This window comes from Typopeltis vanoorti, chromosome 6 (genome assembly GCF_054136105.1).
Source record: "Typopeltis vanoorti isolate ZY-2024b chromosome 6, IOZ_Tvanoo_1.0, whole genome shotgun sequence".
NCBI lineage: Eukaryota > Metazoa > Arthropoda > Arachnida > Uropygi > Thelyphonidae > Typopeltis > Typopeltis vanoorti.
In genome coordinates, this window is record NC_143554.1 from 113324061 (window position 1) to 113339116 (window position 15056).

Here is a 15056-nt window from a genome sequence, read left to right on the forward strand (position 1 = left end):
TGCTATAAAGGTTGCAAATGGGTCCACCACATTCTTGGAATGGTTAAGCCATCATTTTTGTTCAGATTTGGGTTATGTTTGAGCATTTCACATGCTTCTTTAAATTTCCTCTTGAACCACGTTTTGGTGCGGTGTAGGGACTTGGTATTTTTCCATTCAATTCTGTGGTATGTTTGGAGTGCATGGTCAGAAAGGCCAGTTTTTCCAAAATGGAGGTATTTAATGTGTCGTTTCTGTTCATCCTTCATAATTGGGATGGTGTTTCCCCTATGTATGGTAGGTTACATGTGCATTATATAGGGGAAACAGGGCGAACAATCCCAATCAGGAAGGACAAACACAAACGACACATTAAATACCTCCATTTTGGAAAAACTGGCCTTTCTGATCATGCTCTCCAAACATACCACAGAATTGATTGGAAAAGTACCAAGTCCCTACACTGCACCAAAACCTGGTCCGAGAGGAAATTTAAAGAAGCATGCGAAATGCTCAAACATAACCCAAATCTGAACAAAAATGATGGCTTAACCATTCCAAGAATGTGGAGGACCCATTTGCAACCTTTATAGCAATCAGAACAAGCAGAAAAAAAATCCCACAACAAGAACACTAGAAGTTTTTTTTTTTTTCCTTCTTTACATTCAATAGCAACTTGAACTGTACAAGTTTTGTACATGAATATTCTTTATTCATGTTCTGTGTCCCTAAATTCTTAAATATGAAATCAGGTATGGGCAGATATATATCCTTTAAAGCAAGGTGGGCAAACCCTATCCAGAGAGTGCTACTTTTAAATTCTCCAGCTCTGACAGTACTTCTTTCATTTCCCTTAGTATTAAGAATGTGTGAAACTCAAAAGTTTCAAAATCGTAACTTGAACTGCACTTTCACAACATATAATGAACATACATAATTATTATTATTGCATGACACCCCCAATACATATTGTGAAAAATTACCCTTCTTCCCATTCTGTTTTTTTTTTTTTAATGTGACTCCACCCACAAAAGATTGTAGGCCTTATAGTACTGTATGGGGGGATAAGATGGCCTTATCCTTGCTCTGAAGAAGGAGTGGGCCAACTTGTCTCAAGAATTCCTAAATCACTTGGTGCTAAGGATGGTATGACACTGTGGGAGCTGCATCAGTTCAGGATGGACATATTCTACACTGAAATGTCTCTCTGAATAGTTTTCTATAAGTACTGTACATTAATTCCTTAACATCCTTAGGAAATTTGTAACCTTTGTATGAAATTTATAACACATTTTTTGTGTAATATAATTTATTACTAAGTTGGCAATAAATTTATGTCCATGTTTGGCTGTAGTCATGAAAATGTTTTCATATACAGATAAAAATTTAGTGTTTTTTTTTTTTGTTCTTCATAGACTATAGAAATCCTGTTCTAGATGCCAAATATGAATGTTTTCAAGCCACTTAATGCCTCCAATAAGCAGAGGGATCCCACATCACCAAGAAATTTATCTCTTAACCTCACCTCAACACAGTGACAAATATCCATCCATGTCCATTGCAGAACTCAAACCTGCAGTTTTCTGGTTGGAGAGTGGATGCACTAAACACTTGATCAACCTAGTCAACAAAGTAATACCAGTATTACAGTAATGTCTTCTTTATCCTTAAGGACTATGTTTCTTCAGATTGCTTTCAGTTATGATAAACATGCAAGGAATAATACATAAACAAGTGCAATAACTGTAAAATCTAGGTATAAGGACTTAGCAACAATGAAGGCAACCAGATAATGTGGTAAGGAATATGGCATTGATACACATTTAGTGAATACATGGCCTATGGCAAGCCACTAAAACATGCAGAAACAAGAAATAAATACTTTTTACTTTATACTGTCACTTTTTTTCCTCCTTTTTTTTTTTTTTTTTTTTTTGTAATGCAAGATACTGCATTTTTTGGACGATAAGACGCCCCCCAAATTTATGAGACAATTTTTAGAAAAAAAAAAAAAAATTAGAAAAACATTCACAGACCTTAAATTTCATTTATTATTACCATAGCTTGTACTAGCAGCATTCAGTTTATCTTCACTCATCTCATTACTGTCACTTTTCATATTATTGTCTGAACTATTGTTATCACTCTCTTCAAAAACTAAGTCATCTTCAGTACCATCCATCACGTTACTTATGCTGCATTTTTTAAAAGACTTAATAATCACTTCATATGTTCAAAACCACATACGCTCACCCACTAACTATTATTGATACCAGTAAAGTTTTCATATATAAATTGGGGATTCCTATATATGCAGCAATACATGTGTTTGGCTCGTATTGAAAATGTGGAAATCCTACCTTCAGACCATAAGACGCACCCCAATTCTAAGTCGATTTCTCTACATAAAGAGGTGCATCTTATGGTCCAAAAAATAAAGTACTTCAATAAGACAGTGAATCTACAGTAGTATTTTTGCATGTAATTTCACTCTATCTAAATGAATTTATAATGTTACATTTTTATCACACCCATCTCATTCTTATTAATTTAAAAAAGGAGTGAACTTACTTTGACTAAAAACTTACATTGTGGTTTTCTTATAAGAAAGAAGAAATGATTAATGCATTACCTCAAATTTGGGCTTTATTTTATCAACAAGAATGACGAGTTTTTATTTACCTGGAACACTAGTTATATATCGTTTTTCACGCTTCAGCCCCATTACTTTAGGATTATATCGAAACTCTGGAATCTCATGTGATGTACACTGCAGATCATTTCTTGGAACAAACTAAAAATTGAAAAGGTGATAGGTATTTAAATTAAATAATTATAAGAACAAAATAAGTTAATTTAAACTTATTAAAGTTAGCTTTTCTATGTTGAATTATTTTATTAACAATTTAAATTATTTTACTTCAATATTTTTAGCTTTTCATAATGATGCACCAATAAATATATTAGTACATCATTTTTAAAAAAATGCAATTTTGCTTCTCTTTGTTTTGAAAGTTTTTACTGGAATATTAGTCAAATATCATCAAATAAGTAGCTACTTTTATATTTTTATTTTTATATTAAGTAATATAAAATATGACAAGTCATAACATGATGTAGGTAAATACATGAAATTTTGGAAAATAAATATGAAAATGATCCATGTCCATAAGTTATTGACAAGCTGTACAGAGAAATAAAATAACTCTTAATAAACTTTATTACAATTATTTTTAATCAATCATGTATAAAGTTAATAATTTATAAGCCAAAAGAAAATAAAAATACCCAGAGGAAGACCAGGTATCTAGGCGAATGGGTGTAATTAGTAATAGCTGAGAAGAACAATCAGAAAATTATAATATTCTGAACAGCACTTGAAGGTATTATTTGCAATTTATGATGATGCAAAAAAAAAAGAAAAGAAAAAAAAAAGCATTCTCTGCAGAGGAATGAATGAAGACAAATGCTTACTAATAATAAAGTGAGATTTTGATAACTTTGTATTGTTCAGTCAAAAATCACTTAAAGATGTTACTTTTAATAAACAAGAATAAAGCCTTGTTATTTTTGAACAGAAATCCAAAGAATTTCATGTGGCAGGTTCTACTGCTAACTGAGAATTAGGATTTGGTTTCAATACCACACTATAATACATGTGTTCAAAATCTAATACCAGTAGTTAACTTGTCAGAATTTCCTAAGATACAGCTGGAAGGGCTTTACATTTCAAAGTTTTACGTGTGCTAAGCAATTGCAGTCTCACGTTAGAATGAAATGAGCTTCACAGACAAGAAAGGGATGAGCGATGAAATATGCAGTGAATAAATAAGTCTGACAAAACAAATACTCAGTATGCTCTTATGTAACAGTCCTCCAAAGAGGACTGTCACATAGATTCCTCCAAATACTCATTACATGTCATTACAGTTACTAATCAAACGGTCGGGAGCTTTCGTTGGACAAAGTTTACTTTAGCAGCTAGTAACTAAATGTGATAATAAACCAGTAATTTGTTTTAACCTCCCTACCAGCCAATGTGGATGAAATAGTGACACCAAATTGCACTTCTTATCCATGTTATTCAATGGGTTTTAGAGCATAATATCCAGATTTAGCTTGACATCTATAGACATTGTGCCCGGTTGGGGGGGTTAATTAGTTAGCTTATACAGGCTATAGAAAACAGTGGCTAACACAAAACTGAATATAATCCTATTATGCACTTGACTGGTATCATTATATATACTGCGTCCATATTGCTTTCTGTACTCAATGTAGCCAGGTGTTATTATTATTATTATTATTATTATTATTATTACACATTCAAGGCCTCATCATGGGAGGACACTCTACTACAAACATCTTTGCTATCCCCTCTCCCATACAACTTAATCCTCCAACGACAAACAAATCACTATTTCCCTTAACTAATCCCCACCTACCATTAACACACAATGCCATTTCCAAATCACCACCAACAACAGTATTTTGTCTGTAATTTTGCATGTTCTCATGGCCGATTTGTCTATATGTGGGAAGAAAAACCTAAGTTTCCATGAGAAAAAATCCTGTTACCTCCATATGAGATTGACTAACTCATCTGTAACTAAAAAAGCACATATAAAGATTCCTCTTGTCACAAAGAGAGTCAAACTAAAATTGGTCTTTCTAATTGAACTGTGCAATGTCCTATTGTTCTTCAAATGGCGATTTGGTGTTATTCACACCAAACAGATTTTTTCCCTTTGAATAATAAAAATACATGTTTGTTTGTTTTTATGTAGGAAAAAAAACAAACAAAAAAAAAACTAATTTCATGCTTTTTAAATTAATTTCATTTTGAACTAATTGTAGAGATATGTGGTATGCTTATGCATATTCCACACTTTGTAAAAAATATCAAACTAATAATTTCATATCTTCTAGCATTTTTTGTTATTAATTTTATAGAAGCTCTGCTCCAAAAGTAGATTTTAAGTAACCGACTACTAAAGTATACATACTCTTTTGCTTCACAACTAGCTAGAAGTTATGCTCACTTTGATGGCACCAATGAATACAGTTGAAGTAGCAACAATATCTTGATATGGTGAGAAACTTTTGTGCTAAGTCTCCTGTAACAAGGTTTAAAGAGTGTGATTGGCATTGTTGCTGTCCAAGTGCAACAGTATATCGTGATGTCTGAATTTCTGAAAATGGGGTTTTAACATTAATTCTGAAATTAATTATTTTTTAAATAAAGGAAGAGCAATTGTTTTGTTTTATTGACTGTATAACAAGTTTGCAAATAATAAGACTGCTCATATTATCAAGAACTGGATGATGACGTGTTAGATTTATAAAGTAGATTTATACACCTCCAAATCAGAAAATTAGAATAATCAAAGAAAATTTGTTGAATGATTTACAATTCTAATTTATTGCAGAGAAAATAATTATTACCAAATATGAATTAGCATAATCTAAATCTACATACTTCGTAGATTATATAACCATGTAAACACAAAAATGTAATATAAATTATTTAAAAAAATTGTTATTTAAAAATATTCACAAAATTAGAATAATTTTTAACATGTTTCAAAATATTACAATAATGTGAAAATAAATGCACAAAAATAATAGTCAAAGGGAAACAACATGATAATTAGAAGGTTTGATACCTTAGCTTTTATGATGACCATTCACAAATGATTGGACATATTATTTACTAGCAGTTAACATTTTTTTTTTTAAATCAAAATATGCCCATATGGTTTACAGACTAGCAACAAGTGTGAAGAGAGGGCACTTTTTACCATATTAATCCACCTATGTCTTGGTCTTCCTCTAGGTCTTTTTCCTGCCAACCTGACAGTGAACACTTGTTTTGCTAATCTTTCCTCTCCATTCTGTTTAAGTGATCATATCATCTGAGATTAGCTATGCTAATGCATTCCTGAATGCTGACAATGTCAAGTTCTTTCCTAATAGCCTCATTTCTAATATGATATTGCCAGTGATGCCATCTGTTCATGCCCTTAATCATTCTCAGGCTTCTCATATACCTGCAGTCTCTAGTCTTTGGTCAAGTGTTTTACTTCTGATTCAGCTCACAGATCCATAAGTTAAATTGGTTTGAACACTGTCTTGTATGCAGCTAATTTAGTGTTTTGACTAATTTCTCTCTTATTCAATATATATTTATTCAGTTGACTTCCTACCTTACCAGCTTTGTTGATTCTGTTGTCTATTTCCATATTTATTTTACCATCTTCACTAAAAATCGTGCCTAAGTAGCTGAAATGTTTTACTTGTTCTATAGGTTCTCCATTCACAATGCAGTTGATATTTTCAATGTTTCTGCCTATTTTCATTGTCTTTGTCTTTTTAATGCTGACCTTAATACCATATCTATTACAACAGTTATTCACTTTAGTCAGGGAATCTTGTAGACTTGAAGCAGATTCATTTACAAATATAACATCATCTGCATAAAGCAAAGAGCTAAGATTAACATCTCCAATTTTGATATCAAGTTTAATACCACTTTCCTTCATAATGTGATCCATATAGATAATGAATAACAGAGGGGATAATGTGCATCCTTGTCTGACAACAGATTTATCATTAAATCACCTTGCTATACTTCCTTCAATTCTAACTGCTGACTTACAACTCAAATAAAGACTAAGGATTGCTTGATATAATGCCCCACTGAACGCCATATAACTGTAGTGTTTTGAATAGCTTCTTTCTTGGCACTTTTTCATATGCCTTTTCCAGATCTACAAAACTTAAATACAGATCTTTGTTATATTCCCATGCTTTCTCGACTATTTGTCGTAAAGTGAAGATCTGATCCTGACAGCCTCTATATGGCCTGATTCCAGCTTGTTCTTCACCAAGCTTCTCTTCCACAATCCTTCTCAACTGTTTCTCAACTATATTACGAGTATGATTGCGAACGTAAACAAAATGAAGGAGCAAGTGATGTATGGAGATTTGTTAGTATACGAGGTGTGATAGTAGAGAATTTGACAAAATTGTACCAACCTGGTGCGACTTTTTTAAGGATGTAAGTGAGTCTGTTAGGGAGCAAAAGCAAAGGGTGAAAGAACTGATAGTGGTGGCAGGTACGAATGATTTGAAAGGAGATAAAATCGAAATGATAGACGACCAGAAGGAATTGTTTGAGGTAGCAAAACAGAAGAGTGAGAGAGTTAGGATGATTAGTGTTTTGCTGTGGTATGACAGTGAAGAGTTTAGAAGGAGGGCCATAATTGCAAATGACTTTATGCGTGGGTTTGAGTGGTGCTTTATGAGTGGTGTGGAATTTGTGGACATGCGGAGTGAGTTCGATGGGCGAAAGGATCTATATAAGATGGATGCTTTACATTTGAATGGATTCGGTGTAAGGAGACTTGAAGAAGTGTTGTTGAATGAAGTGGATGTGCAGAATCAGGGAAACTAGATTTATTAAGGGGGGGAAGCAGATATGCAGACCTTAGGGAGGCAGTTGAGTGTATGAATGAGTATAATATGCCCGAGCGAATAAGAAGAAGGAGAACAAATCAAAATGGGATAGTTAGTATAAGGCATCAAGGTAGGGATGGGGCTAACAGGAGCTTGCAATTCATGTACCAATGCTAGGGGTATTAGGAACAAGAAGGAAGAATTTTTGGCCTTGGTTGGCACTTCCAGATCACAGGTTCTTGGCATTAGTGAAACATGGCTGACTGAAGATGATATAGCTAGTGGGATGGAATGTGAAAGGTATAGTGTGTTCAGGAATGATAGGGAGAATAAAATGGGGGGAGGGGTATTATTGATGATAGCTGATGAGCTGCAGCCAAGGAGAACAGAAGATGAATTGCAGGATAGAGAAAAGAGCACATTTGACGCCATTTGGTGTGAGATTGAGGCTAGCAGAACCAAATTTTCCATTGGGTGCTACTATAGACCAGGTGATGGAGATAGTATGCATAAGCAAATAGAAGAAATGAGTGGAAGGAGGGTAATTATTATGGGAGATTTCAACTGTGGTAGCATTGATTGGAGGGAGGAGGAGGAGAGGACATATGGCAGGAAGGAGTTGGATTTTATGTGGTTATTAAGATATAACTATCTGCGACAGCATGTAATGGAAAATACTAGGGATCAGAGAGTGCTTGACCTAGTAATTGTATCTGAGGATTTGATTGTAACGAATATGACCATGTTGTCACCAATTGGTAAGAGTGATCATAGGGTCTTGACTTGGGAGTTGGTTAAAGGTGTGGAATTTACAATTAAGACAGGGTACATGTGGAATTATCGGGCTGGTAAGTAGGACAAGCTTAGGAGTTTGATTGGTTCAGTGCCATGGCATGTAAAACTGCAATGGCTGGATGTTGATAGTGCATGGGAGGTGGTTAAGGAGTGTTTGCAGTAGGCAATGGCTGACTGTATACCTAGAGTCCGAATAATAAATCAAGTAGGGATTAAATGGATGAATAACACCATTAAGCTTGAGCTGCAAAAAAAGAAACAACTGTGGAGGGAATTTAAGGTGAAAGGTGACCTGCAGGCACATGAACGATATAAAGCCCAGGCCAGAATGGTAACAAGTGTGGTAAGAAAAGCAAAAGCAGATTACGAAAGAAAATTGGCCATGCAGGCTAAAGAGAATCCCAAACAGTTTTTTTGATATGTTGCAAGTAAAAGAAAAAATGTATACGGCAGATTGATTTTAAAGAATGCAGATGGTAGGGAGGTAACCGAATCAGTTGATATAGTAGAATTACTGAGTGAGCGCTTTGAAAGAGTATATCATCCAGTTGGTGACATTGCAGAAATGGAAGAATCAACAGCTTATACGGGAATTGTGGTGAATGAAGTGGAGGTGAGTAGAAAAGGTGACCATTTTGTTTAATTTGAGTCTCACTTCTGGATTAGTCAGAAGGTGTTGGAAAGAGGGAATAATAGTTCCACTGCATAAAGGAAGTTCCAAGACTGCTGTTGAAAATTACCGGCTGATCAGCATATCAGGAATTGTTGTCAAGATCTTGGAGAAAATAGTCAAGAGGAAAATACAAGACTGGATAGATGAAAATGGGATATTGTATGGGGGACAGCATGGTTTTGTGAAGGGTAGATCATGCCTCAGTAACTTGCTCACGTTCTATAACACAGTGACGGCTGAGCTGGATAAGGGTAATGGGTTTACAGTGATTCTACTGGACCTTGACAAGGCCTTTGACAGGAAACCATATGGAACCCTAATCAGTAAACTGGAGCAGATGGGGATGGATATAGGGTTGGTGAGATGGATAGGAGGGTGGTTGATGGAGAGATACCAGAGAGTGGTTTATTCAGGATTTGAGTACAAAAGACGGCCTGTGACTAGTGGTGTGCCGCAAGGTTCTGTTCTTGGACCACTACTGTTTAATTTGTTCATTAACGATATAGGAAAGGATCTGAGAGGAACTGCACATCTGTTTGCAGATGATGCAATGTTAGGTAGAGCAATAGTGAATGCTCAGGATGTCAAAATTTTGCAGGATGATTAGGATAGTCTGGAGAACTGGGCTAAGGAGAATGGATGTCAATTTAATGTGGAAAAATGTAAGGTTTTGCATTTTGGGGTGAAAAGATTAGCAGCAGTATATCACATTGGTGGAACTGTGCTCCAGGAGATTGATGAAGCCAAGGATTTGGGAGTGTTGGTGGATAGGGATTTAAAGTTTAGGGGACATATCGCAAAAGTGGCAAAATCAGCTCATCAAATCACTTGGTTGTTGAAAAACACTTTAACGAGCAGAGACAAACAGGCTATTGTTCTTCTGAATTGAGCCTTGATAAGACCCAATCTAGACTACTGTGCCCAGATATGGGTGCCAGGATTTATTCTTGATGGGGACGAGGTGGAGAGGATCCAGAGAGGAGTGACCAAGATAATAGCAGGTCTATGGAATGAACCTTATGAGAGCAGGTTGAAGATTTGTGGGCTGCAGAAATTGGTTGATAGGCAGAAAAGGAGTGATATGATTGAGACATATTAAATTACTGAAGGGTTTCTATAATATTATTTCAGAAGATATTTTTGAGAATAGGACTGGTAATGGGAGGACTAGTCGCCATCCATGGAAGCTTAGTAAGAGTGTGGTTAGCAAGGGTGTTAGAGCTAGGTTTTTTACTTGGCGAGTGGTAAATGAGTGGAATAAGTTGCCAGAGTCTGTTGTGGATGTCATGACTGTAAATGAGTTCAAAGTGAAGTATGACAGATACTGTGAGTGTTGAATAGTTGTTCTTGACATGATGTTGGGCCTCCCTCGACGAGTCTAAGGACTCCTTGGAGCTGCCCATAATAATAATATCTTACCAGGAACACTCAGTATAGAAATACTTCTGTAATTCTCACATTCAGTTTTATTTCCCTTTTTTATATATATGAGTACTATGAGCGCTCTACTCCAATCATCTGGAATTCGTTCCTCTGTCCAGGCATTCTGATTTATGCAGTGTAGGCACTGTAAGACTTTTAGACCTCCATACTTGAGCATTTCTGGTCGAATATCATCTACATTTCAGGCTTTTGATGGCTTTTTCTACTTGAAGTATGGATATGTATTCCTGATTACATACCTAGTCAGTGTTTTTACAGCACTCTTTCCTCTATTTCTAAGCTTCTTCAACAACCTAAAGAATGTCTTGCCACCTTCTTGATATTTATTTTCTATACTCTTGAGAAAGTTGTCAAGGTCTTGGAGAAAATAGTCAAGAGGAAAATACAGGATTGGATAGATGAAAATGGGATACTGTATGGGGGAATAGCATAGTTTTGTGAAGGGTAGATCATGCCTTGGTAACTTGCACATGTTTTATAACACAGTGACAGCTGAACTGGATAAGGGTAATGGGTTTACAGTGATTCTACTGGACCTTATGTGTGTAGAGGTTTAAGTGCTGTGAGGACATCATGTTGGAGGCTTAATGGATTTTTTACAACACTCAAAAAGAATTAAAACAGAATTTAATACTTCCTATATTTCGTCCTAGTCACTAGGACATCTACGGGGATTACAAAAACAATTAATGTAACATATACACAAATAACAAACAATACTAAGCCCAACCACATGGGTGACGGATAAGGGTAATGCCACAGTCGTTCTTAATACCAGTGAATACAATCGTAAAATGAACATTATCCTCTGCGATTGCGCTACCTACATCCCGCTAGAACACGACCTCACAAAAACACAAGTTAAGAAACTAAAAATCTTACTCAAAAAAGTATCTTCCTGGCCCCTGACGTCACGAAAAAACTTAAACCTTTCTGCTTCCGTCCCCCCCGAATATACGGTTTACCAAAAATCCACAAACCCAATTCCCCACTCAGGCCTATAGTAGATGCGTAGATGCCACCAATGCACCTTGCTATAGACTATCTAAACAGCTGGCCAACTCTCTGATCCCCCTCACTGGAAGGTCTCCTTCCTATATAAAAACTCGACCCACTTTAAAGCCCTCACAGAAAATTTAACCTTGAATAAGACAGACATATTGGTAAGCTTTGATATCTCCTCTTTGTTTACCAATATTCCCTTAATTGACACCTTATCTCTCTTAGAAAACGTTTTTCCCTCTGACATCTTAGATCTCTTTTCCTTTGCCATTAACTCTGGGTATTTCTCTTGGAACAAAAAATCTATAAGCAGATAGAGGGAACTGCCATGGGTTCCCCCTCTCACCCCCCCCCTTGCCAATTTCTATATTGAAGATTTTGAAAAACGAGCCATAGACTCAGCCCCACTCAACCCTTCTATCTGGCTAAGATATGTAGATGATGTGTTCTCTATTTGGCCTCATGGCCCAGACACGTTAGACTCCTTCCTCAGTCATCTCAATAGTCTACATCCAGGAAAAGGAAAAGAACAATTGTTTACCCTTCCTAGACACCTTAGTCACACGCCTGCCTAATGATACACTCACCTTCACTGTATACAGAAAACCCACACACACACAGACAGATACATTCACAAACTCTCCCACCACCACCCCTCTCAACAATATGGCATTATTAAAACTCTTACCAAGAGAGCCCACAACTACTGAGCTTAACCACATACACAGTACTTTCCTCTCCAATGGCTACAGCGATCACAGTATCAAAAAAATAATCAACTCCTCCCCCATGCCCCATCCTTCTCGTCAACAAGAATTTAAAAATGCCATCACCATACCCTACATCCGTGGCACATCCGAAAAAATAGCCAAGATACTAAAACAGTACAACCTACACACATCATATAAGTCCCACCACAAACTTGCTACCCTTATCTGTTCTACGAAAGATCAGCTCCCTCCTCTCTCTCTGCCTGGAGTTTACAAAGTACCCTGTTCCTGTAAGCTGGCGTACTTTGGACAGACAGGCAGATCAGCATCCATCCGTCTAGAGGAACACAAGTCTTACATCTTCAAACACTACTATGGCCATTCAGGCTTGGCTGACCATGTTTTGGACACCACCCACAGGGTATCATGGAAGAAAACCACCATGCTTCACCACAGCAAATTCAAGAAAGAGAGACTTTTCTTAGAAGCAGCAGCAACTCCCAAAAACCAACCAAATCTCAATAAATACGTTTGCATTAAGCTTCCGAAGATTTGGGAAACACTCATCACCAGAGTTCCCACCTTACATTCCAGGCCACCTACTACTGCCCTTAGAGGGTGCTCTACCTAGATAGGACTTTAGTGTCACCCACGTGGTTGGGCTTAGTATTGTTTGTTATTTGTGTATATGTTACATTAATTGTTTTTGTAATCCCCGTAGATGTCCTAGTGACTAGGACGAAATATAGGAAGTATTAAATTCTATTTTAATTATTTTTGAGTGTTGTAAAAAAATCCATTAAGCCTCCAACATGATCTACTGGACCTTGCTAAGGCCTTTGACAGGCTACCACATGGAATTCTAATCAGTAAACTGCAGCATATGGGAATGGATATAGGGTTGGTGAGATGGATAGGAGGGTGGTTGATGGAGCGATATCAGAGAGTGGTTTATTCAGGAGTAGAGTCCAAAAGATGACCTGTGACTAGTGGTGTGCTGCAGAGTTCTGTTCTTGGACCACTACTATTCAATTTGTTCATTAATGATATACGAAAGGATCTGAGAGGAAGTGTTTATTTGTTTGCTGATGATGCAAAGTCAGGTAGAGCAATAGTGAGTGCACAGGATGTCAAAAATTTTGCAGGATGATTTAGATAGTTTGGAGGACTGGGATAGAGAAAATGGATGTCAATTTAATGTGACAAAGTGTAATGTTATGCATTTTGGGGGTGAAAAGATTAGCAGCAGTATATCACATTGGTGGAACCATACTCCAGGAGATTGATAAGGCCAAGGACTTGGGAGTGTTGGTGAATAGGGAGTTGAAGTTTACGGGGCACATCGCAAAAGTGCCTAAATAGGTTAACAAATCACTTGATTTTTGAAAAATACTTTAACAAGCAGAGACAAACATTGTTCCTCTGTATCGAGCCTTGATAAGACCCCACTTAGACTACTGTGCTCAGATATGGACGTGAGGGTTTCTTCTTGATGGGGAGGAGGTGGAGAGGATCCAGAGACGAGTGATCAAGATGATAGCAGATCTATGGAAGCCACCTTATGAGAATAGGTTGAAGATTTGTGGGTTGCAGAAATTGGTTGATAGGCAGAAAAGGGGTCATATGATTGAGACATTCAAATTACAAAGGGTTTCTATAAGATTAATTCAGAAGATATTTTTCAGAATAGGATTGGTGGCGGGAGGACTAGGGGCCATACATGGAAGCTGGACAAGAGTGTGGTTAGAAAGGGTGTTAAAGCTAGGTTTTTTACTGGGAGAGTGGTGAATGAGTGGAATAAGCTGCCAGAGTCTGTTTGTGGGTGTTATGACAGTGAATGAGTTTCAAGGCGCGATATGATATATACTGTGTGAATGTCGAATAGTTGTTCTTGACATGATGTCAAGGCCTCCCTCGATGAGTCTATTGACTCATTGGAGTTGTCCGTAATAATAATATTATTTTTACCATGTTCTTCCCATGACTTTTGTTTAGCTAGTTTTACACAATGTTTCGCTTTCTTACATTTGTCACTGTATTCTCTGAGCACAAGCTGACTTATTTGCCAGGAACTTTTGATATGTTTTCTTCTTTTCCTTGAACTCTTTTAACTTTCTGCATTCACTAAGTTCTGATTTTTCTATCCTTACACACAGCCTCAACCACATGGTTCTCTGGCTGAATCAATCAGTGTTTCTTCAGGGCTGGCCACTGAATCTCCACAGTTTTGTTCCTATTCTCAAACTCTTTCATTTTTTCTTCAATCATATTTGTGCATTTTAGTCTATAGTTCATATCTGAGAGCTGCTCAACTTTTATTTGCTTTAAAGCTTTCTTACATATTTTTCTTTTCAATATGAAATTGAATTTTATCCTGCTCAAGACTAAATCGTGATCACTTCCAATTTCAAATCCTCTGTACACTCTCGTGTCTGCACCAGGGAGAAAACATCACTATCAACAATAACATAGTCAATGAGTCATTTCTTATTCCTTGCCTCTTCTCTCCATTATTATCAGCTTTGCTCTTTTCCCCAAATTTTCCCAATATATTTTTGTATGTCTGACAATCATTTCTTCCTACTCTGCTATTTAGATCCCCAACAAGGACCAACTTTTCCTTTTTCATTGTGTCAGCTGCTTTCTCTAAACCCTCAAAAAATTCCTGCACTTCTACCTTAGGAAAAAATTTCTGTGGGACCATAAGCACAAATAAGTCTTATTGTCCAGTTCCCCATTCTGATATTTGCCCACATCACTCTACTTGAGACTGCCTGTCATTCAAGAAGATTAGCCTCGTGTTTAGTATTGAATACTATGGCTATTCCTTCTTTTCTATGATTGTCATTGCCTGAATATAACATTTTGTATTTATTGCTCAGAAAGATTTCACCAGTTTTGTGTTTTTTGTTTTGGTCAACACAATTACGCCGATCTGGTACTTATTGAATTCCTCAGCTATTTCCATATCTTTACCATTCAGGCATCTTATGTTG

The 15056-nt window shown here is 36.5% G+C and overlaps 1 protein-coding gene across 1 annotated transcript in view; it reads right to left on the reverse strand.

Moving 5' to 3' along the window:
- The window catches only part of mRpS30 (mitochondrial ribosomal protein S30), a 77295-nt gene that overhangs the window by 39819 nt on the left and 22420 nt on the right, over positions 1-15056 (reverse strand). Inside the window, exon 3 of the mRNA XM_090394571.1 lies at positions 2662-2773. Coding sequence (XP_090250697.1) covers positions 2662-2773 — 112 coding nt within the window. The remainder of the gene's footprint in view (positions 1-2661; positions 2774-15056) is intronic.